General features: G+C 36.0%; 2 protein-coding genes across 5 annotated transcripts in view; one reads left to right on the top strand and one right to left on the bottom strand.

Annotated features, from left to right (window-relative positions):
* dazap1 (DAZ associated protein 1) overlaps window positions 1-14,626 on the bottom strand; it is a 34,964-nt gene extending 20,338 nt beyond the window's left edge. The window contains exons 1-6 of one of the 4 annotated variants that reach the window (XM_008406638.2): window positions 14,397-14,626; window positions 13,417-13,457; window positions 9,572-9,738; window positions 8,479-8,544; window positions 7,195-7,302; window positions 4,243-4,291 (exon numbers count right to left, since the gene is read on the bottom strand). In XM_008406638.2, coding sequence (XP_008404860.1) covers window positions 4,243-4,291; window positions 7,195-7,302; window positions 8,479-8,544; window positions 9,572-9,738; window positions 13,417-13,457; window positions 14,397-14,428 — 463 coding nt within the window. In that variant the 5' untranslated portion in view covers window positions 14,429-14,626. The remainder of the gene's footprint in view (window positions 1-4,242; window positions 4,292-7,194; window positions 7,303-8,478; window positions 8,545-9,571; window positions 9,739-13,416; window positions 13,458-14,396) is intronic. The other 3 variants (XM_008406641.2, XM_008406639.2, XM_008406640.2) reach the window with 3 other exon arrangements.
* A 6,569-nt stretch (window positions 14,627-21,195) lies between these two features.
* Window positions 21,196-25,438, top strand: gamt (guanidinoacetate N-methyltransferase). The gene is made up of 6 exons (XM_008406642.2): window positions 21,196-21,500; window positions 22,497-22,642; window positions 22,730-22,793; window positions 23,008-23,075; window positions 23,820-23,930; window positions 25,177-25,438. Exons 1-6 carry the CDS (start codon window positions 21,323-21,325, stop codon window positions 25,315-25,317), a joined length of 708 nt encoding a protein of 235 aa, XP_008404864.1. The 5' UTR covers window positions 21,196-21,322; the 3' UTR covers window positions 25,318-25,438.
* The last annotated feature ends 397 nt before the right edge of the window (window positions 25,439-25,835 follow it).

Here is a 25,835-nt window from a genome sequence, read left to right as displayed (position 1 = left end):
TATATATATATAAAAAGCGGAGTTTTATTTTAACAATGTTATCAATGTGAAGTTTGTCCAAATTTGTTAATTCTTTGAATTTTGAATTTATTTTTGTTTAGTCAACATTTATTGGCGTTTTTTAAGTTCTTTTTCCGCTGCTCTTGGCGGTTGGTGGTGGTTACCGTAGCAACCTGTAACTGCCACTTCTTCAGGTGTCTGTAACTGTGGTATGTATTAGAATCAGCTTTGCGTTTCCTTTACAAGTCTTAGATCTTAACATGTATTTTAGATAAAATTAATAATGTACAGTGTTTCATGAGTAAATTTGCTGTTTTGTATATATTTTTAACTGCCATCATAATTAATGTTGCCAATTTTAGCCACGTTTAATGTTACAATGATAACTGCTGCCAACTTCTCATTGGGAGCTATTGTTTTGCATGTTTTAAGGTTATTTATTGCATTTTTATATTATATTACATATATATGAACATAGAAAGGTTACGTATTACACCTGGAGTGACTTTTTGAAAATTACTGATCCCCTTAAGGGAAACAGGGGATTTTTTTTCCTTTGTATTCCTTCACAGTGATAAATATCAATTTAAACTTGGACTTGTATATACTTCTCAACTCTTTGGTGCAGGAATTCAATTTATTAACTGTGTGTTTATGTAATATATTTCGGTATGGATGGGACTCCACATAAAAACTGTCTGTTATTAGCCATTCAGACAACCAAACCTGTCAGATGGCGACAGTACTCCATGAAAATAACTCCAATAGTCTAAATAGTTTGGATTTTTCTCTTTCAAGCTTGTTTGCTTTCTTTCAGAAAGTTTTCCGTCGTGTTTATGTTTTAGAGAAGATGGAAAGCTCATGTTTGACTCGTTTTGCCTCCGGCATTTAGCACACAGGTTTTGTGGTGCACTTGAATCCAAAAGAAAAAGATGTAAAACATCTGATGTCTTACAAATTAGATATTCTAACATACATAGAAACAAAAGGTACAAAAATGTTATATTGTAGCAGTTCATGCATTTAAGATGCAAGAACTTACTATAGCGAGGGAATGCAAAGGAAAAAGCATCTCAGTATGTTTAAACTTTTACACAGGAAGGATGTTTAAAACCCAATTTTGCAGATTAGATGAATCAGCCAAATATCAAACAAGTCAAAAATATTTAATAAATTCTTTTCATATACTTAATAAATTCAGATCTGAATACTCTCCACAATGGATTCGCAGATGTTATCGCCAATTTGCTAACACTTGTATAAGCTGTTAATTTATTAATGCATGTATGCCAAAAACCACCACTGATTACAGGTTTTTGATATAGGCCTAACACTAAACACAGAATTTGATCAGTGCAATTGAAAATGTGGTGCCAGTTTTCTACCAGTAAATAATACATATGGTTAGAATAAATGCAGTAAATATTTCATATGCGCCCATCCACCAGAATAACCTGATTGAAAACTCTCAGTAAGTCGGTTCTCTCTCTCACCACTTATCTCAGTCTAAAAGACTAAAAACTGATGCACCTTCTGTAGACCCCGTTTCAGAGTAAAAAATGAAGTGCATTTACAGCAGGCCTGTACCTCTGTGTTACCTGTCAATGCACAGTAACCTAAAGGAGAAAAGACAAATCTTATGAAAACAAAGTTAATCACATTCAAACCATTCACAAGGAGAAAGGGGACAGAAGAAAGAAAAATAGAAAGGGCTTACTTACAAAAATACTTAACTTTCTACAAACGGGAAAACATACTATGCCATTTAAGATACAAGTACAAGTTACTTCTAAATCAAGGTAAAGAAAACTTATTCCAATCTTTAAGACATACATAAAATAGTTTTAGTACCAGAAAACGTTAATATTATTAAAGATTAAATAAATGATTGTTACTGATGCAGATCATCATGTTAAATCCCAATGATAAACTATTCTGGGTTCCTCCCAACAGCGGATGAATGGTGACATAAAAGGTGGAGCGATAATGGAAGCAGTGGGTCAGCGGCCGCCGCCGCATCACCGCGATGTGGGACGAGCACAAATGAAACAGCTGTGACTGTAACTCAGCGGGCCGAGCCTGACGCCAGCACAGCCGGCGGGACGAGTCTGATTCCCAAGGAGAGGAGACCGTGAATGCTAAAAGTGTCGACACATGTCAAAGGCTCATCATTTATTTATGACTTAACCGGACAGATGTAAAAGTCAGTCGTTTCTGCAGCCGGAAAATAGGTTAGAGAAACTTTTCAATGGGTAAAAAATTTTTAGCTCAATGCTATTGTTCCTGTGGTAACGATGTCGTATTCGCCATATGGATTTTGGGCTGCGAGCCGCCGCTCTGAAGGACAAATCCCTCTTTAGATGCTCAAACTGTTCTCAATATGCCAGCTGCACACTGTGATTAAGTGCTGTATTTTTTGGAGCACCTATTTTTCCCACAATCTGTCTCCTTATCAGGTAGCAGTTCCTTTTAGCTCTGATCCCAGAATGCATTTCATTAACTTCTTCATTAATTGGATGAATCCGTTTTGTTGCATTTTATAGGAGAGACATCTACTATTAAAAAAAAACAGAAAATGATAGCATTTTATGAAGCTATACATCAACATGTGTAATTAAAGCCACTGTGGACACGGATTTGCATTCATCCGTCCCATGTGGGATTTTCTAATTTTTCTTTTTGCATAAAAAGAAAATGATATCTTTATAACAGCACAGGAAAAAAATGCACTGATTCAATTACAAATATTTATTTTTAGCTGTGTTTTTAGGGCTTAGTGTAGTATTTTGTAGCAAGAACCTTTTATTAAAAAAAAAAAAAACAGGAATAAAAAAACATATTAAACATAACATAGTATTAAATATAAATGTCTGTGTCCTGGTGCTTTTGTTCCTATAAAGCAAAACATTACATAAAACTTTAGACAACGATGCGTTAACATTAACTGAATCCTGTTAAAATACACAAAACATTTGCCCTGCTGTCACTGCCACAATAAGAGTAAGGGAAAAATGTGCCAAAAAAATTAAAAATAGAATTCGCAAAATTCCTGCAAAATAATGACTGATTCTTTGCAGAAATATGGAGAGCCGTTAAAGTTATTATAGTTCCTTGAACAGGTTAGAATAGGTACATTGTACGGCGCATACAGCGGTAAAACAAACTGACCAACAAAAGCGCAGGAGCAAGTTGGGTTGCTAGGTGACGGGCCAGGTTCTGGGGTTGCTAGGTAATGGCACTGCACTGGGACATATTTTGAAATGGCTCGTTTTCTAAACCCCCCAAAAAACTAACTCATTGCCAAAAATCGGCTGGGTGTTTTTCTTTAAGGTCTTGGGCTGATTTTAGGAACATTTGAGATTCAATAACTCAGAAGAATTTTTAATTAATACGAGTTACAAAAATATTTTATTTCCCTTTAGGATCAATAAAGTATTATTGAATTTGAATTGAAATGGAAGTATAAAAATGTCCAAAAAGTGAATTTTGCATAATAGATCCCCTTTAAGCAAAAAAAAAAAAACTAAAAATAAATCCATAAATAAATCGAAATGGCGTTCTATCGCATGTATATTAAACATTTTAGCGTCCCAATGTAAAATTAGGAGCCTGTGCGGAACCTTCAACTACAAATAACCTCAAGTCAACAAACAAATGTCATAAATCGTCTTGTTAGAGGTATTTTTAAAGCTACAGCTTCTGTTTTCAGGTTTTATTGTCCTTCAATGTAAGAAATCTAAAATAAATAGCTTCCTTGCTCTGTTTGATCACCGATTTCTTTTCAGAAATCAATCTTGAGGAAAAATCACAGGAAAAGACTCATGTTCTCCACCAAGGTCACAACCCACACACTACAAAGCAAACCCTACAATAGCTACAGTAACTTCAAAAAACATGGAGGAAAAAACAATAAAAACACAATGAGTTGAGTTTTTTCAATCATGAAGTGATAGCAGATGGTGGGACGAGTTAGTCATTTTTCTACTAAATGGCTTCTAGAAAACTGAGCTTCTTTTATTAATGAAACATTCTGGGTTTATTCCAATCTGCTTTAAGTGCCTTTGTCATTCAGTGTGTGTCCAACATACAACGCCTGCTGCAGGGTGACATGTTTTAAGTGAATTAAATGGAAATGAATGGGTTGTGATTTCTCACTTTGGGCCAGAATAGTTTGCCATGGGATTTAAGATGGTGAGGAATAGAGCGGGAGAGAGGGGGGAGAAAAACGGGATCAGCTTTTACCTCGGGGCCTCTGCTTCTCCGCATCATAGATCATTACCACCTCTGTGACCTTGAATGGGACAAAAGGAAAACAGTGGCTCCATTTAGAAAAATGGACAGGATCCTTTCATATTCAATTTAATAACCCTCACTGTTAACGTTCTTCTGCAATGCCATGAAAAAGTGTTTCATTCTACGTTCACACACCAAACAAATGAAACCCAAATTTGATTTTTGTTCTTTTTTTGCCCAAATGCGACCTTTATCAGACTTTTCCACGCCAGGCTGAATTCTGATTCTTTCGATCATCAAAAAAAAATCTGATTTGTACTTCCACATGTGATACTAAATCGGATACAGATTCAGTTGTTTTCAAGTATCTACAGTAGTAGACGTCAATCAAATTTTCTGTTTCTGAAAATTACATTTTTTGGAAAATCTGGATTTTTTTTCACCAATGCACTCTTTCAGTTTCCATAGTTCAGACCGAGTGATGTCAGCCATCTTGTTTGACAAGCGCATTTACAGCTTCTAATTATTTCGACTTTGAATTCAAGTCATCTCACAAAAAGAAGGATTGAAAAAAATTTATTTTTTTAAAAATGAACAAATAACTAAGTGATGAAGAAGAAAAGGATTAAAATCAGAAATCAAATTTGGCATAAAAACAGGTTGGAGATTTTTCATAAACTGAAATTTTATTGCGGTCGCATTTAATTGGTACTATGAACAAACAAGCATGCTGTGTGAATGTAGCATTGTAGATTCAAATAATGAAAAATAATACACAAAGATAACCTGAGTAGATTATTTTACAAAATAATTTATTTAAAATTCAAAAAGAAAAAGGTATCCAAAGCAACCAGCCCCTATGTAAAAACAGTAACTGTTCACTTTGTTAAATCACTCGACTGTAATTAATGATTAATATCAGATCAACTTTACAAGCAGAGCTGCAGCATCCAGAATTTCCTGAAATAGAACTTTTTCCTGCTATTTTAAGCTAAAAAAAAAAAAATCAAAAAAATAGATTTATTAACACACGAGAAAACCAATGACATCCATCAGTCTGGAAAAGGTTCCAAAACACTTTGTTGGATCTTATCAATTAATGCATAAATTTGCATTTTTAACATAAATTAGTCTCATCGTGCTGATGTGAGCGCCGCGCCTCGGAGCGTCGGCCACCAACTAGACGCAGCCAGTGTGTGTGGTAGAAAAATGAACTGGGGCATAATTATTGACTGATCTGTGCAGCTGCCCTCTAGGCTCCAAGACTCCAGTGAAACAGTGAGAGCCATAAACAACAAATTATAAAGACATAGAGTTCATCTGGCCGGCCTACAAAAATTACTCCAGGAGTGAAGTGGCGATTCATCCGGGTCACAAAAGAACCCAGAACCTAGAACCAGATATAAACCACGCTGGTCTCACTTGCTTCGGTGAAATAAGTGATGATGATTCAACAGGACAGATGCTCAGCAAATAAAACGGCATCCATAGAGGAGATCAGAGGCTAAAAGAGACAAAAACAAAGAATCCTCCCACATTTTTAAGACTTTTGAGAAAATATTTTGTCTACTAATGAGAAAAAAGTCCCATTACATCTGGTGGAAAGCAGCATTTCAGAAAGAGATCGTCATGCTTATGGTCAGACACGGTGCTGGCAGTATGATGATCTGGGGACCTGGACAGCTTGGAATAACTAAACTCTGCTGCAAACCAAAAAAATCCTGAAGGAAAATGTTCGCCCATCGGTTCGTTACATTAAGCTAAAGCAAATTTTGACAAGCAGTCACTTCATCTCTGGCTAAAAAGAAACACAATAAAGGTTTCTGGGCATTTGTCTAGTCAAAGTATGCACTTGTTTCTAATGGAGAACACACGACTGACGCTCAATAACCCTCAATTGTGTCTGAATTTAAACATTTCAGCCACACAAAAAATCATCAGTTATTGTAAATCAGGTGTCTGCAACTCCATCCTCCAACATCTGGATGCATCGCTGCTGCAGCGTCACTGGCAATCAACAGGTTTGACAAAGCAGAAGGTAACTTCTATAAACATTTATTTATTTAACTAATTATTAAAACTGTTAATCTCCTGGCAGTATGAGACAGATAATATGTGAAAAACTAAATCAAGTTCCTCCATCTCCTCCCTGTGGTCCTATTGCCATCTGCAGAAATACAACACTCCTGCTCAAAAACAACCAATCAGAGCCAAGAGGAGGGACTTCGTGCTGTCAATCACACTTGTAAAGCTGCTGCTCACACCCGCCTCTACCACGGTGAGCACAGTGGTTCAAGCTCAAGACTGCTGCTTTGATAAAGGTGGAGAAATAACTTAAAGGTACAGGAAAATTTGCAATTTCTCAAGTTCGACACGATTCGCAATGGGGGAGGAGCTGAGAACCTGCAAGTCGTGCTTATTCAAATAATTTTAACATTAAAGGCTCATTGTCTTTTACCAAAAACAAAAGTGAAATCCTACTAAATCTGACACCACTGTTTTTGTTTACATTTCATAAAAAGGAAGTAGCATTCAGCGTCTTCTTCAGTAGTTCTTGATGCAGTGTCCCCACAGGCGAGGAGGGGAAAAGGTTTTTCAAAGGGTTTGGTCCGTTTGACAGTGCAGTGAGAAAGAGAAGCGCACCAGCTGAAAAAGTAACAAATGTTGTAACTTTGGTCCCAAACCGTCTACTGGACTATCAGGTGTGAAAACACGCCAAGTCTCTGGTTTTCTCAAAACTTTCTACTCCAACTTTAGTCGTTCATTTGATTCAGGGGTGCTGGCTTTTTTTCTTTTAATAAACAAAATTTGAAAACTGATTTATATTCACTCAGGTTATCCGTGTCTGAAAAACTTAAATACAACAGAAAAAACAAAACCAGAGGAAATCTGATGGGGCTTTTTTTTAATTTACATTAATGTGATTTTAACCAACACTAAATGGGCAGCAGTGATACTTACCACTCCGAATCTATTGAAATAGTCCCTGAGTTCAGGCTCTCCGCAGTTATGGGGAATTCCACCTACAAATATCTTCTTAGATTTATTGCTATCAGCTTTGCTGCCCTTCTGAAATAAAAAAAAGCAAGAGAGTGGATGGATTTGATATCAAAGTGTGTTACAGTATCACTTCAGGAGGAGGGGGAGGTCAGTACGCTATCATCTATTTAGACAGTGCAGAAGAAATTAGGCTCTTCTACTGCCCTGGGGTATAATTCTTAACATGTCAAGTCAATGCAGCTCCAGTCTAGAACACGGCATCTTCCACTTCCACTCAACCGCAGAGCTTTTCTCTGCTGCTGCTGCAATCTGGCAATAAAAGCAAGACGCTGCTTAAATTACTTATTTTTTACCCATTTAATCTCGACTTTTTTCAGTAAAAACCAGCTGAATGACTTGGGGTGGGGGTTATAAAGCTGACATTCAGTCTTCATACAGCCAAATATGTGACTTAAAATGAATCTAGCTTTGCAGCATTTGCTGGTTGACCCAAAAATGATCCAAGTTGGAGGAAACATTTCTCACTGCCTAAATAAATTCAGTGCCGAGAGCCATTTGTTTTTTTATTTTACATCATAAAATCCAGTTTATTTTCAAATCCAAATCCAGAGAAAAACACTACAAGGGAGAACATTTCACATAAAAGTGGCTGTTTGTGTTAAAAATGTTTCTGCAAATTATCAAGGAGCCACAGAGTCAGGAAAACCATAAATAAGAAATTTAATGTGTGATTTAATGTGTAATCATATAAGTTAAAATGAGCTAAATGTAAACTTTTTGAAGGGTAATTTTACTTTCAGAGACATCGTAATCCAATTTATTCATTGTTTTTACTTCCGTTTTATTTATTGTTTTTGCTTGTTGGTTTTATTTTGAATACTTAAAATGTCTTCCAGCTCCAGTGTTAAGTGTTCTGCACAAAGTTGAAGTTTTGAGAGGGAAAACTTTCATAAAATAATGAAAATAATAAACATTTGAAAATAGTCTCAAAACAATAATATAATTTATCAAAACAATTTCTGGGACAATTTATCGCCCAGGAAAATCTTTAATGATGAACAGCCTTCAATTAAGCAATTTTCTTTTTTGTTTTTAAATATTTAATTTTAGGAAAATATGGATTCTCCCTCCCCCCATCATTGAACTCCATCGGTTTCCATCGTTCAGAGTGACGTCAGCCCGCACAAAGCCGCCATCTTGTTTCATAAGCGTGTTTTATCTGAGAAGTAATCAGATTACTCTTACCCAGCCCTCCTTGATTCGAGACTTTTCAGGCTGCATTCCTCTGGGTGTGCATGGCTTTGGGTCAATCTGACAGGAGAGGAGGAGGAGATATTTCCACAATATTCTCACAGAGAAGAACAACAGAAGAAAGTCGAATGCAGATTCATGAGCTAAACGCCTAACGAGGCATCAAATTAATGCGACAACAAACATAGTGCTTGCTGCAAGCAGGGCTTCAACTGATGATTATTTTAATTATAGTATTCTATCGATTATTCTGACAAAACTGGCACATTCTCCAGATTTTAAGCCTTTTTTTTTGTTTTTACATAAATACATTTTAGGGCAACTTGGACTGCCTTACCGCCTCGGCAGAGCCCCACTAAGAACTGAGTGAATGCATCAGTTCATGAAAATACTTTTCTGCAGACAAATATCTCTACTTAAAAAATAGCTGCTGTCGATTTTACATGATACTGCAAAACAGAAAATTTGTTTTTCCATCAACTGAGACTTTAAAGACTTAAACTAATTGATATACTTAAATAAATTAACTTATACTCTCAATTATTTTAAATGTACCTACACACAGATCTGACACAAAATTAAGAGACTACTTAAAATGACCATTTTCTCAGTTTTTACTCTTTATATGTTTATGTCTGAGTAAAATGAACATTGTTCTTTTATTATATGAACTACTGACAACATGTCTCTGAATTTTAAAGCAAAAATTTAGTGTTTATTTGCAGAAAATGAGAAATGATCAAAATAACTAGAAAGATGCAGTGCTTTCAGACCTCAAGTAACGCAAAGAAAACAACAATACTAATGTTTTAACTCAGGAAGAGTTAAGAAATTAATAATTGGAGGAATAACCAGGAGGTTTTCAATGGGATTCAGTGCACTGGCCTCAATGTTTTCCAGAGCTGTATATATATTGACAATAAAGTCCTATATTTACTCTAAACATCACATTTTACTCATAGGACTGCACAGAAAGATCAGTATCCTAATATAATCTCTTTTTTCTCAAATAGTTTCCTATAAATATGAAACATGTTTATGCACAGTTAGCACAAAGCAGAGGAGTTTTACAGCCTAAAATACTCACATTTCTTCCATCAAGGTTATGTGGCTTTGTTTCCAGCACTGTTCGTACACAATTAGGGTCTTTGAACTTAACAAAGCCGAAGCCTCGCGACTGATTTGTGGTTTTGTCCTTCATGATGACACAATCTACTACCTCTCCATACTGCGAGAAGTAGTTTCTCAATGTTTCTAAGAAAGCAGAGACAGACATTGCATTGATATTTCACAGCTTTGCAGGAAATTACAACCACAGATTCAAGAATAGAATCAAGAAGTACAGTCAGGATAAATGGAGGATGAATTTATGCTTAGCAGTTAAACTTGCTCTGAAGATGTAAGTGGGACAAAAAGAAGTGCAAAAGTAAAGCATACTGTGCTGCTAAACCATGAAAATCCTCCTGCGACCTTGAATTTATGTTGCATCACCAGGGATTGGACTATTTACGTTAAAACATTAAATTAGAATAAGACGCATACAGAAACTCCCCAAAAGCAAACAAAGCACAGACCTAGTGTCATCTTGCACGGTGCCAAGCGTGCTACCGAGCACAGCAAACCCAGCACACACCCGGGGAGCCGTTTCAACCAAGACGAGCAAGTTTGAACAAATGAGAAGTCACTTTGGAGAGCTAGTATAATCGGTTTTCTTATTGCTGGAAAGCCCTGGGGCATCGGCGCAGAAAAAAAACCACAGAGTTACGCAGAACTGTGGTGCAGATCTTAAAGTTAAGACGGCAGTAAATACAGACAAGCTCTTGTGCAAAGTTAAACAACAACAAATTAGCCATGAGCTGCAGAAGGGCTTCAAGCAAACCTGGAAGTCGACTCCTGTTGGGTCGGAATGCAAGCAGGACGTAAATATAAACCAACTGCTTTTGATTTACAGGTCTTCCTACCAAATATTATGTGAAAGCATCATAAAGATGTGTATTTAAATAAAATTAAACTGTCTCAACGCACAAGAGCACTTCCCTTTAGGTCATATCTGGAAAATACCTTGAATGACTTGGAAGAGAAACAAATCAGTATTTCCTGCAGGCCTTTAGCCTCCAACGTTATTTCTTTTTTTTACAAAACGATGCAACCATAATTAATAGAGAGACACTAATCGATTGACACATTTTGCATTTGATCAGCAGATGAAATAATAATGAAATGTTTATTTTTCTCTTGTTTTAAATTGTCAAAATAGACAAAATGGCGGTGGTTTAAAAATGAAACATTTTTATTACAGATTATTAATTACATTTTTGTCCCCTGAAAAGATTAAGATTAAAAGATACAGCAGAACTGAAGACAAAAATGACTCTTCCGGTTGCAAACATGTGCAATTAATGCAGCAAAAATAAAATTCTCCACCAATTTCAGTAAATACCTTTGACTTTTCAACCTTTGACTTTTCGCTTTTATAAAGTTATGTTATTTACTTTATGTATAAATTGAGATTATTCATTCAGTCAGTTGGATTCAGAACCAATTCCTGTATGAATAAAACCCAGCAGCACATTTTTCTCTTATGAATTAAAATGCACTTAGAATAAAAGTTGGAATCGGTGCCTTGAAGTTTAACTGAAATTGGCAGAAAATTCTTTTTAAATCTGTGCATCTCTACTAATTAATAAAAAAATTAAGTACGCGTAAGAAACATGCCTTATTTTAGCATTAGGTCTGGTTCTGCATAACTGATATCAAATAGAAGTAATGAATTTATCGTCCTGTAATAACTTTTTTTTTTATGCTATATATTTAAGGCCCAGTTATCAAATAGTTTTTTGTACTTAATACTTAGTTCTTCAGATTTTTATTTCACATTTAGTCAAAAAATAATACGTAATATTTTTGTGGTTTTATAATAGCTCTATTATTATTATTATTATTAATAATAATAATAATACAGCAACACTTATGATGAGGATTGCAGTTTCAATAAATGACATCGATAATGTAAAACCCTTTTAGAATATAATTTGCCATCTACTCATGTTAATGACGTAAACCAGGTGCATTTGATTTACCTTAAATATTAGCTCCATATCAACTGATTTGATTCATTCGATCAACGAGTCTACATTTAACTCTAATGTTTACATCAATGCAAGCAGGATGAATTTTTGTTTCAGAATATGGTCATTTTAAAAGGTTAAAATATTTTCTAGCCGATTAAACTAATACAAATCAATTAACAGATTTTATTCAAAGAATTAAAAAAAGTAGAGCGTCTAAGAATGTTTGAGGGAAATATCTGCCAGTTATATACAATTTTTTTTTACATTTCTGAATTATTACTCTGGTTTTAATTTCCCTAGAATGAGATCAGCTACCCCAGATTATCAGCTTTTTAAACATTGTTGCCTTTTAATTTCAACCAGACTATCCTGCACCAGTTCTGTCCCAGAACGACCTCTTGACCCCGTTCAGGTGATGGGAGGCAGAAGGAATAAGTAATGCAACATCACTGCTGGACTATGTGTTGCTGAACTGCAGAGCTCCTGCAACGACAAACTGCTGCATCCTGGGTGCACAAAGGAGTGTTACCGTAGATCCTTCCTCCAATCTGCTGTTAAACTCAGTTACCATCCCAACAACCTCCTGTTATCATCACTTATTGTGAACAGTTTGTTGTTTTTAAGACACAAACACACATTTCGTATATTACTTTTAAACTGATCCTACTCAGTGGCACACAGTTTGAAAGTACCTAGTTACAATTACTCAATTACATTTACTTGAGTAACTTTTTTGGGGGGGGGGAAACAACAGACTTCTAGGAGTATTTTTACTGTGCTGTACTTTTACTTGAGTAATTTTATTATGAAGCATTTCTATTCTTCTTTGAGCAAAATTTCTGGATTTTCTTCTTCACTGAATGAAAGAAACCAAACATGTTTTAACCAAAAATTAACCAAAGACCTGCAGTTTTTTTTCTAGTTGCATAAGTTTTTTTTATTGAAAGAAACTGATTTAGAAAGATTTTCTTTTGCCTGATTTTGTTATTTTTTGTTACTTATTTGAATTATTGTCATTTTCATCCTTAAAATAACAAAATTTCCACTTAACTTTATATTTTGGTCTGTCTGATTATGCAACTTTTAAATATTAAATGATTGATAATTTGATCAGTAACTCAGTACTTGAGTAGATTTTTTAACAAATACTTTTTCACTCTTTCTTGAGTAATTTCTTGGATGGCCACTCTTTACTTTTACCTTAAGTAAAAATATGTTCAAGTACTTTTACTTGAGTACAATTTGTGTATTCTGCCCATCTCTGCCTCAGAACACACTATTTTTAATAACTGCACAGTATTTTTATGTTGTATTTTTACTGTTACAGTGCAGCAAATTATTCTTAATTCTGTTTTTATATATTTTCTGTTTATATATATTCGCAATACTTTACATGCTTTGATTGCTTGTCACTTTACTTCTGTTGCACCCAAACGTTCCTCAGTGTGGGACAATAAAAAGTATTTTTATTCTGCTCTAAACACCTGATGTAAATTAATGGCTCTTTTCCAGACTTTTGCAGAGCTAAAAGATGCTGATAAAAGTTGCAGGGCATTAACTGGAGTCCTAACATGATGATGTTATCATTTGCTTTGAGAAGGAAATGTTTGTTTTGAATAGAGAAGCAGAACATATGGAATTATAATCAGCATACAAGTCAATTTGTGCAATGCTTGAATGCAGCATTTCATAGGGTTTTACATACAATGCATTCAAATATTTGACAAATTGGATGAATGAGGAACTTATGGCTTTATTGGCGCTGACAGTAAATGCAATATTCCACAAATATGCAATGACATCTATAGTTTTATTTTTATTTTCCTGACATTCCTACTTATGTTATAGCAGCAGGACTTACCTTGTGTCGTACTCCAGTCCAGTCCACCTACAAAAAGTTTCCTAAAAGATGAGACCAAACATAATCACTAGTTATAGCAAAGAGATGAACTGAGAGAAAAACAGAGCTTCTGCTAAAATGTGCGGATATTACATTAAAAGTTTAAATAAAAAAACACACACACACACACACAAACTGCTGCAACATCAACATAAACACACGGTGCAACGCTTAAAAACACCGCGTCTAATGTTCGCCAATTTGCGCTTTAAATACTGCAAGCAGCGGCATCGACAATAAAGAGGTCTTTTACATGAAACGTCCTGCCACGTAAGTCAGCCTGGGACAGAGCCGTGACGTTGGGGGAGCTAACTGGAAACCACCAGCCTTCAACCATGAGAGCCCGACCACAGCGAAGCAGAGCCGGGGGAAGCGCGGTGGCTCGGCTCGCTGCATGCGGAGCGAACCAAACTCCCGGTGCCGACTAAATAACCATGAAGTTCAGCGTCTGTTTCAACTGTTCAACTAGCTACCTGGTGGAGATAATCGACACAACGTATGAGGTGATGGATGTAAAAACCGAGAGCCCGGTGCAGGAGAGGATGCTCCATTCTCCAGCAGTGCCCGCTAAATGTCCTAGCCGCGGCGGAGTCAAGAGCTGACTTTCGCCTCGCTGCCGAGCGCTAGCAAAACTAGCTCTGCTGCTTGGAGCTAACTAGAAATAAGTGACAACAGTAAAAACCGATTTGACAACTAGTGTGTCACTACCGCAGGTCAACCGGGTATAATTCGCCACAAGCCATAACACAAACAACCCACTCACTTTGAGGACTAGTTTCACTTTTTAGCCGCGTTTCCTCCGGCTTACTGAAGCTAACCGAGCTAGCCGCAGCTAGCTGTCAAATGACAGCTTGACAACACCGAGCGCAGGCTGCAAGTTACAAAACAGCAGAAAAATGTTCTTGTGGAAACACAGGGAAGCTCTTTTAGGCATATCTCACCCGACTTCATCTCCGACTAAGTTGTTGTTCATTTCTGAGGCTGTAGCGGTGGACTTTGGGAGCTGTGAGCGGCTTCTTGCTTCAGTGCTGCCCCTCTCAGACTGAAAGCGGAGGAAGGTCACTCCGCTTTTTGGTTCAAACTGTTCTGCGCAATGACGACGCTGCAGGGGGCAACAGCCTTTAAAGGAACATTACACCCAAACACCAGCACTCCACGGCTCATTTGCTTAGAAAGACAGAACTGTAATCTGGAAATTACGTCATGCTCAGTTTACAGTGCACCGCAAACGTCACTGGATTTCATTGGGATTTTATGGGATAAAGGGACATGAAGTTGCAAGTAACTGTGAAGTTTAACTCATATTCAAATACTGTATTAATCCGAGTGGGAATTGAATGTTTTAACATTTTTTCTTCAAAGAGTTGTAGATGCTGAAGGATCTCCTGTAGCAGTCTGTATTACAGCAACATCTCAGGAAGCCTCTGACAGAAGACATTAGCTGTGTTTCTGTTAACAATAAAATTGCGCAAATTGAAATCACAAAAATATAATCGTTTAATGCATGTCAAAATCAAGGCCAGTGGGCCAAATCTGGCCCGCCATAGCTTTTTTTGTGGCCCTCTATATTCTAGACTAAACACTAAATATGCTTAAATATTATGTTATCAATGCAGTTTTTATCTGTTTACTGCCAAATTATACCAGTCAGAACCTCCGGTTTCTTGAGTATTATTGTGCAAATTCATGTAAAATCAACAAATCCACACTCTTTTTTGTGCTAATACATAATTGGGAGTCAAATTGATGTCAGATTATAGTCCATGATCCATACAGCGAGTAATAAAAAGTCGATTTATATAATTTGTCAGTAAACAGACAAAAACTGCATTGATTTGATTGATAACATGATATTTAAGCACATTTAGTGTTTAGTCTAGAATTTAAGGGCCACATAAGAAGCTGTGGTGGGCCAGATTTGGCCCACAGGCCTCGAGTTTGACACGTGGTTTAAAACATTTCACATAATAATAAAAAAAACCAAAATCGTACTTTTTTTTTTACTTTCTAGATATTTTAAATGAACCCAACAACCCACACCTCCACTCAGCTTATTAATAGCGTCAGATTTAAGAAACATTTCTCCACTTTTCTTTGTCTTCATGAATCAAACGCACACACAAAGATATTTGAAAGATAAAATATTATCTGAAATTATTTTTTCAATACAATGTTGCATGGATCATCATGTTTATTACACATTTGTTCCCTTTTTCCCTTTATAACTGTGTCCTTTCAAACCAATTATGTATCTTGGATCTAATTAACAACAGAAATAGAAGTACAGGAGTGTCTCTGTGCTGCTGTTATTCCCAAAGCTTTCCCAGTTCGCCGGTGGGAATTATAAAAGTCAGAACGAGAACCACCTTCTCACTCAGCAAAGCATGTCCCTGGAAGATGCTCTTGTTTCTCTTTATCTGCTCCATATCATTCATAAAGGACAAATTGAGGACAAACATCAGCATGTCATGATTTATAGCAGCCTCTCCACTGGGACTGGAGCCAATTTCTTTCAAATCACCTCATGTATGAGGGAAACAGCTTGATCATGTTTCTCAGAGGAAATGGACTCACTTCTGTTTCCCTAACAAAGACAGAAATAGGAGCAGCAGGGGAGGTGGACATAAAGCACATCAATAAGGGGTATAATTAGTAAATATTCAAATGTGTCAAATGTATTTTACTTGGAAATGATCAAAACATGTTGAGCATGAATGGGATTAATAGGATACATCATGACGTACATATACAGAACTGGAAAAAATTGAGAGACCACTTAATTTTTACTTTTTAATGGTTTATGTTTGAGTAAGAGCTGCACAGTGGAGCAGTTGGTAGAGCTGTTGCCTTGCAGCAAGAAGGTTCTGGGTTCAATTCCCGGCCTGGGGTCTTTCTGCATGGAGTTTGCATRWTCTCCCTGTGCATGCGTGGGTTTTCTCCGGGTACTCCGGTTTCCTCCCACAATCCAAAACCATGACTGTTAGGTTAATTGGTCTGTCTAAATTGCCCCTAGGTGTGAGTGTGTGTGTGCATGGTTGTTTGTCCTGTTTGTCTCTGTGTTGCCCTGCGACWGACTGGCGACCTGTCCAGAGTGTACCCCGCCTCTCGCCCGGAACGTTAGCTGGAGATGGGCACCAGCAACCCTCCCGACCCCACTGAGGGACAAGGGTGAAAGAAAATGAATGGATGTTTGAGTAAAATGAACATTGTTCTTTTATTCTATGAACTACTGACAACATGTCTCCGATATTCAGAGGAAAAATTTAGTATTTAATTGCAGAAAATGAGAAATAGTCAAAATGAGGAAAAAGATGCAGAGCTTTCAGACCTCAAATAATGCAAAGAAAACAAGTTAATATTAATTTAGAAACAACAACACTAATGTTTTAACTCAGGAAGAGCTTAGACATCAATATTTGGTTGAATAATCATGAGATTTCCAATGGGGTTCAGTGTTAATTTTTAGAGATGCTTTATGTTAAAAAAAAAAAAAAAAAAAAAAAACTACACATGAAAAATTACTTCTATTATTTTCATAGTTTTTACCCAAATAGTGTCTTACTGCTGATGGTTGCTGTCACCTTTAGGGAAATATAAGATATCAGATTTGTTAGCTTGGTTACAGTAAATTTAATGTTTATCAGTAAAAATAATATGTCACACTTAAATATAACTCTGCATTTCAAAATCCAAATATTTTTTATTTTAGTTTGCAATCCTGTAATGCTAAAATCAACAGCCATAATAACATTTGTGTGATATGAAATAATTACAAATGACATTAATGATAGTAGTTGTATTACACAGTAGCTTAGAAATGATGTTGGGGGCACCAATTGAAAATCTGCTCAGGGCCCCAAAATGTCTTGGGCCGGCCCTGACATTTAAGGCTGCTGGCAGAATGAATCATGTTGTTACAACCTCTTCTGATTGTAACATCTATCACAAATTCAATGTTTCCTGATTAAGTATGTAATATTGCCACATTTCTATTATAATATTCTGTTATTAAAGTCAGATTCAACCAGCTGCTATGTGCAGAAAACTGCAGCTTTGCCGGGTTAGAAAAACAGCTCCCTCTTCCTGTTGCCACCAGACCAGCTGATAATGAAATAAAATATTTATTTTGAATAAGTAAAATGTCAGAGAAAAATATATGATAAACATAAAAAAACAAAAAGAAAGTTTGATTAAAATATATTAAAATGCAAATAAACAAATAATTAAATTCCTTTTTTAAACACAATGAAATAAACATTCAAAACTATGCCACTTGAAAAGTTCTAGAATATATATGTATATATTACAGTTTTGACTTAATTACTGCCTTGACTGTGTTATTCTTTTAGGAATTGGACTTTTTTTGGAGTCTGTTTACTCCAGGTAAGAATTAATCGATTACTAAATTAGTTGGCGATTATTTCAATAACTGATCATCATAATTAATCTGGTTAATCTAGTTAATCTGATTAATCGTCTCAGTCTCCGTCCTCTTGCTGACAGGCTGCAGCCCTCCACATGACCCCACCAGGATAAGTGTGTGTAAACGACGGATGGATGAAAATCTGAAAATCAAGCCCACTCTTCTCAGAACTATATTTAGAGCCACTTATCTTTTTCACTGCAGATGATGTGAATCACAACATTATGTGGTGAATCACAGCAGACAGACCAACGCTCGGGAACAGAACCGCTGATCATCTTTCCTCTAATTCCTTTTCTACTCCATTAGATGAAGCTGAGCGAAGGTCCTTGTTGCTCTGCAGGGTCTCATCATCCACCAACCCTCTTTTGAGCCTCTTGATATCCACTCCCTTCAATGACACTTTGCTGCACTGAATCTCACTTGCATGCATTAACTAATGCATTCTGACACGGGAAACAATAAACCTACTCTTCTGGTTAGGTACAATATTCACACCTCTTGAGCTTTCTTTTGTCACGCTACAACCGCAAACTTCAATGTATTTCAGTGGAAATTTATATGATAGAACAAAGGAGGGTAGTGTATATAAATGTAGAAGGATAATATACATAGTTTTTATAATATATACAGCTCTGTTTAAAACTAAGAGCCCAGTGAACTGAACCCCATTGAAAACTTCCTGGTTATTCAACCAAATATTAATTTCTGAACTCTTCCTGAGTTAAAACATTAGTGTTGTTGTTTCTAAATTAATATTAACTTCTTTTCTTTGCATTATTTGAGGTCTGAAAGCTCTGCATCTTTTTGTTATTTTGACCATTTCTCATTTTCTGTTAATAAATATTACATTTTTGCTTGGAATTTCAGAGACATGTTGTCAGTAGTTCACAGAATAACAGAACAATGTTTATTTTACTTAAATATATACATATAAAAAGTAAAATAATAGAAACTGATCATTCTAAGTGGCCTCTTAATTTTTTCCGAGCTATACACGTATATATATTTATTTTTTTAAATTTTTTTTTCTATAAATATCTGAGTGGTCAGTATGACTAGAAAAATGCTATTTTATAGGACTGAAATGATTAATAGATTAATTTTGATCAAATAATTGTCAATTAATTTAGTAATCGAGTATAGTGGAGTATACAGGCTCAAGAAAATGTAATTTTCTGAAATAACAACACAATCAGAGCAGTAATCAAGCCAAACATATACCACTACACGTGGCATAGTTTTAGCATCATCTGGTTCAAATTATGTTAAAGGAAATTTCCTATGAAGCAGAAATTATTAATCAGTTAATCCAAAAAAATACTCAGGAGATCAGCTCTACACTGTACTGATGCCAAGTCAAGCAGAAATCAGCTGAGCTTTTCACATGTTGATGTTAAAAGTATCTTTTTAGCTGCACAATCAACTTTTATGTACACTAAGAAGAATACTTTGAAATTGTATTTCAAACAATAAAATATTTTCTTATTTGAAATAAGAATTGAATTTATTTGTTTTTTTAAAGCATTTCTATTATGTCATGTCAACTTTATTTATACCGCACCTTTAAAAACAGGTTTGAAACTGCACCAGCATTGTACTAAAATGATAACACAGTAGAATAAGTTGATAAAAAAAGAAAGAGAAAAATGGTAATACACTAAATAAATAAATAAAAGACACCTCATCAGAAAAGTTACAGCATCATTGGCCTTAATTAAATGCCAACGAATAAAACAAAGTTTTAAGAAACAATTTGAAATGATCCAGACTGTGGGCAGATCCAATCCAGTGAAAAGGATAATGTTACATATGTAGGTTTAAATAAAAAATCTGCAGAATGCACGGATTGTTTAAATTCATCTGATGAATAAAGTGTAGGAATAATCAAAAGCTAAAGTGACCCTGAACATGTCACACATCCATAAGAACCCAATGCAGAAAAACACATCCCTGCACACACTCTTTAGAGGAAATTAGCACAAGCAATTAGCCAGTTTTTGCATATTTTTGGCTGTAGATGGACCCAGAGAGAACTACTGCAAACTTCACTCAGAAAGGTGATTCAAACCCAGGACCTTCTTGTTTCCTGTATCTATTTTTTCAGGGTAGATTTAATTGTCCTCCATGGAGATTTAACTCTTTTCAACGGAACAGCTCAGACACGTCTACTAGGACAGCAGCTGATTCAAAGGTATTGATATAAGTGCTATGTGAGACCAAAAGTTCAAATTCCAAAGATTAAGTCAGATTGATAGTCTTAACAGTAGAAGCTGAAAGCAGCAACTTTTAATATGTTTTCCAGAAGCAGCTGTTTCAGTAAAAGCTGCCAAAAGAAGAATCATTTGATTTATTTCATGTTCAAATCATTGAACTTTTTCTTATGTGAAAACCGCAAACTGGTGTTATTGGTGTTTTATGTGATAGACCAGTAACTCTTAACCTTGGTCATCAAGACCCACGTTTTAGATGCGTCGCTGTTCCAGCTCACCTGACCTAAATGAATACATTTCCATTTGTAGGGACTGTTTGCCTATTGCTTATGATGAAGTGCCTCAATATATGAATATTTATGCAGTTTTTACATTTTTCACATGAGAGATCCTTGAGAAGATCAATTCAAGTAGGATTTGGCCAGTGGTGTCCAAATGGTGAAAAAATACTTTGTAGATAACAAAGAGAAATTAAATATTGTTGTGACTCTTAATGAAAGAGTTATTGAAGGAAAGGTTACAACAAGACAGACTGAAGTCCGTCTGTTTTTTTATTTATATTTGTGGCCCCAAACACAATGTCATTTCAAGAATGATACAAATGTGGCCCTCCAGTACTGGCATCTGATGCAAATGGACACAATTTGCAATTTTTTACAAGTTTTTTTTTTGTCTTAAAATGGGAGGTTAGCAACATTATTCTTTTTTTATGACTTCATAATCTATTCTAGAAAAATCCAACAATCTGTGTGCTTTTCTTCAAGAAAGAAGTAAACCTGTGATACCTTTATGTTTAGGATCAAAAATTATCTAAAGATCCCCATTTTTATGCAAATCTGACTCGGTCGTTTGATTCATTAAATGTTGCTGAACAAGTTAAAACATCAAAATTAATTATTTTGTGTTGTTATTGAAAACAGAGAGAAAAAAACAGTAGCCTGCAAGTACTTTAAAAGTTGGCAAATTTGGCTCAAAAAAGCCACCAAACCAGTACATATAACAATAATGATAATCCGTTATTTCCCACTGAGTGAGTCATCTTATCTTCAGAGGATCTTGGGCTCTCTTAAATCTTGGAATGTATATTTGCGCTTTTTGACCCCCAGTCACACGATTGCGGTGTCAGCAGTTGTGAGCTCGATATAAACCACCGCCTCCTCCACTTTCACCCTCTTCTGTGTCAGAGAAACCCTCCAGTAGAGCCCGCCAACCGCAACGACAGCAAACCAAAATGACCTCCGCTCCTCAGCCCATATTCACCAAGGGAGAGGACTGCAAGCCCTCCTGGCACGACGCTAACGCCGGGTACAATGAGGCCGATACACACCTAGAGATTATGGGAAAGCCGGTCATGGAACGCTGGGAAACCCCGTACATGCACTCGCTGGCGACCGTTGCAGCTTCTAAAGGTAACAACGGCCGGGAAGGAGTGTGTATTATCGGGCATCGCGTTCTGCCGCGCGGCTTGTCCGATGTTGAACTCACATTGCATGAACTTGTCATTTAAAGAGACAGCAACACAGAATATTCTAAAGGAATGTGGTTTAAAATCACACTTTTTTTTTCTTGTATACACTTAAAAGGCGTTGAAATGTCTGACAGAAGTGTTGTTAGCTCAGCTGAAAATATAGATGTGTTAAATTTTTGTTAGAGATCGAATGTGTAATATTGAGGACTACAAACTACAAAAATAGATTTAAATATTTGCAAAAAAAATTTTTTGGAATATATAAAAAGTTAATAATTTATGTTATTATCTGTAAACTTCTTTTCTGTTAATCAAAAGAAATTAACAGTTTACAGTTGCTTTGACTCTGTAATGGTAAAACACATGGTGCGCTGTGTTGGTGAATACTGCAGCAGCTGTTACTTCACTACTGGGAAAAGGCCAAGAAGTCTGCAGGGGGCAGAGAGCATTTCTGCTCACGTACTTTCATCTTTGAAAGCCAGACTGATCCAGATGTTTCAAAGAATGCAAAAAAGTTTAAAATTCAAGTTTAGTTTGCACAGTGTGAATACTATATTCAGTTTATTTCTTAGATTGATGTGCAAATGCATGTAAAATATCTACATTGTAAAGGTTTTTTTTTATTTGGAAGCAAATTAGGCATCTTAGAACAAATTTCCTGGAGGTTGCAAAAATATAAGCAAATCTAAATATTTCTGATGATCTGAAAGCAATTAAAAGATTTTTCAATTATTAAATAAAAGACTTAAGCATCAAGTTTTATAAGTTACTCCTCGGCATTTCTGTGCAATCACTTCCTCTCAATGCCCTACAGAGTAATAAATCACACATAAAGTAGAATACTGACAATTTTAGTTCACCCTGAACATTTGATGGGTTTTGTAAATGTCGTACAAGCAGGGAACAGATGAAAAGTTTGGTTCTGTTTGTCTGACAGGCGGTCGGGTTCTGGAGATCGGGTTCGGCATGGCCATCGCTGCCACGAAGGTGGAGTCCTTCCCCATCGAGGAGCACTGGATCATCGAGTGCAACGATGGAGTATTTGCCCGTCTGGAGAACTGGGCCAAGTCTCAGCCTCACAAGGTCATTAGACTCAGTCAGTGCAGTGACAACTGAGAATGGAAAGTTGGTAAAATAAGGTGCTAGTGAGCCTCTTTTTTCCTCCTGCAGGTTGTCCCTCTGAAGGGTCTGTGGGAAAAAGTTGTTCCAACCCTGCCAGACAATCACTTTGATGGTGAGACATTTCCTGACGCAATTTGTCATAAATATATAAATTACTGGGAATAGGAACGCTGGAGGAGTGCTGGGCTAACTGAATGTTTTTATCTGTGACCTGTGAACATCATGAACTAAAAGGAAAGCATGCCTTTAGAGCAGAAATAATAAAAAGAATCAATAAATAAATTTGACTGCATGATGCATGCTGCCACCTCTGCCTTCTCTTTCAGGTATTCTCTATGACACATATCCTCTCTCAGAGGAAACGTGGCACACTCACCAGTTTGATTTCATTAAGGTAAGTGACTGAAAGAAGCTACATTTCTAAGCTGAATCTGCAGCTGAAGCTCTTCAGCCACTTTGTTGGTTCTATTTAAAGCTAATGGCAAAAATAACAAGAACTCCAATAATTATTTTATTTTTAAATACAGCAGCAGAGGTTTGTTTTACATTTTTAGTTCATTTCTTTTGCACAAAATCATTCTTAGTGTATGAGATATCAGTCTGCACAGTTCGGCCTATATTGAGCTCCTTTGAAAAGCATTAGTAGAGCCTCCTGCACAACCATCAAGAATGCAGCAAGTGGTTTCTGGGTAGGAAATCAACAGCAAAACACGTCTTGTCCAGCAGCCATAGGTGATGTGCTGGGGTTGCTAGGTAACAGTGTAGCCCCCGTTGATTGTGACTCAACAATTGGAATATTTTTAAAATGGCTTGTTTTTTAGACATCAAAAAATATTACCTTATTGCCAAAAAACAACAAGTTTGGACTGTTTATAGAAGCAGTCGAGACCCAAATGAACGTATAAAAACATGCAAACTGCGACTTTTGCATGACCTTAAGGTCTTTTCAGAGTTTTATATGATTTTGGTTTAGTCAAATACATTTACAAACAGCTCCTGTGTTTATCATGTTATTATTGAGCTGGAGGGCGAATTGTTTCTGTAGTCGGAGCCCAGTGAGACCCCAGACCATCTTATTATTATTAATTATGATTTTTTTATGAAGGGAAAATGAACGGTGTGGTTTCTTTACCTGCAGGGTCACGCTCACAGGATGCTCAAACCCGGAGGCGTCCTCACCTACTGCAACCTGACCTCCTGGGGCGAACTGCTCAAGGAAAAATACGACAACATTGAGAAAATGTTCCAGGTTTGTCGCCTTGATAATCTCATCAAAATAAAATCATCCGATTATCTGATTTATCGTCCGCTTCTCTACAACAATTCCCCTGAACTGCTTCCCATGATGCAGCTACGTAACCGAAGCATAAAAACAGTTTTTATAATACAATTTGGTCGTATAAATTCACTACATACTTTAGCAGGGTCCTCCAACTCCAGAGCTATGGTTCTGCAGCTTTTAGATGATTAGAACTGCAACTAATGAGTATTTTAGAAATTTATTATTTTGACAATAAATTGAATGAAACATTTGGCACATTCTGCAGATTTTTAATTTAACCGCTTACGCCTTTTTTTATATAATATTAGAAATGCATAAAAAATACAAATCAATAAATCAGTTCCATTTAAATAAGAAAATTAACATTTTACTGCCTAAAATGCAAAAAAACAGAGTTTCTTTAGTGTATCCTTGATCATTTGTTTAAAAAATACTTTTAACATCAACATTTGAAAAGTCCAGCCTTTTCTTTTTGACATATCAATCCAGTGTGGGACTAATCTGTTTGTTTGGGGGGGGGTTGGATTGACAGATTAATAGTTGATTTATAAAATGTGCTTAATATGAGTTTTATTTTTATTTTTTACAGAATTTGAAACATTAAAACAATGTCACATGTATTTGCAAGTTTTGGTTTAATTTCTGCACTGTTGTTCTTTTACAAATGGATTTTTTAAAGTCTGTATGCTCCAGTTAACGATTAATTGATATCTAGATTAGTTGACGATTATTTCTACACTTGATTCATCCTGATTAATCCGATTAATTGTTTCCGTCTTAAACTTGACGCTGAAGAAGTGATGCGATAATTTGACTTGGCTGCATTGGAGCAGAGATTCATCTAAAAACGTTGTAGGGATGTCGTTGGAAAGCTGTAGATGCAGATCTCTGTTTGTAAAACATGCAGATCATAATCATTATTAGTGATAATGATAATCTTTGTTCTAAAAGGGACAATGCACAGCTCAAACATAAATGTCACCATTTGAGTTTCTGTACCAGATTATAGCAGAAGCTAATTTGCATCTGCTTTCCTTTGGATATGCTGATGCTTCCAATGCAACAACTATTATCACGAGAGACACACGCAGATGGTGAAAGCATCACTGCGTTCACCTGAGTTACCTGCTGCTTTCATGTCAAGGTTGCTGCTGATGAACCGGATTGGACCGCACGCCGACCGCCTCTCTCTGTCTCTGTTAATGATTTTCAGGAAACCCAGGTGCCCCATCTGCTCGAGGCCGGCTTCAAGAAGGAGAAGATTAGCACCACCACCATGGACATTGAACCACCCACTGAATGCAAATACTACTCCTTCAAGAAGATGATCACTCCCACTATTGTGAAAGAATAAAGAACGAAGACGCCGCTGCTGCAGCTGCAGCCTTTTTATATTCAGATGTGCCTTTTGTCTCCTGCCAATCACGTATTTGACTGTGCAACGTTTTAATAAAACCAACTCCATCATGACTGCATTTAATGTTTTTTGTATTTATTTATGGCTACAACTAATGATTACTTTAGTAATCGATTATTCTATTGGTTATTTTTGCCGATTAATCGATCAGTCAGATTAAAAACAAGAATACATTTTTCATTTGACCACTTTCATTAAATCAAAAATGCATAAAGGGGATGTGCTGAACTTATAGAGCAGGGCTGCAATTATCGATTATTTTAGTTAGCAATTAATCTATCGGCTCAATTTTAAAAATGCTATATTTTGTAGATTTTATACTTAAGCCTTTTTAAACAATATTAGAAATAAAGTAAAAGATGCAAATAAATTATTCAATTTCTATTTTAAATAAGAAAATAAGCATTTTATTGCTTTAAATTCAAAAACGGCATTCTTTTAGTGTTTGATCATTT

The sequence above is a fragment of the Poecilia reticulata genome, linkage group LG4, assembly GCF_000633615.1.
Source record: "Poecilia reticulata strain Guanapo linkage group LG4, Guppy_female_1.0+MT, whole genome shotgun sequence".
NCBI lineage: Eukaryota > Metazoa > Chordata > Actinopteri > Cyprinodontiformes > Poeciliidae > Poecilia > Poecilia reticulata.
Note: the sequence above shows the minus strand (reverse complement) of the source record. Positions and strands in the feature narration are given on the sequence as shown.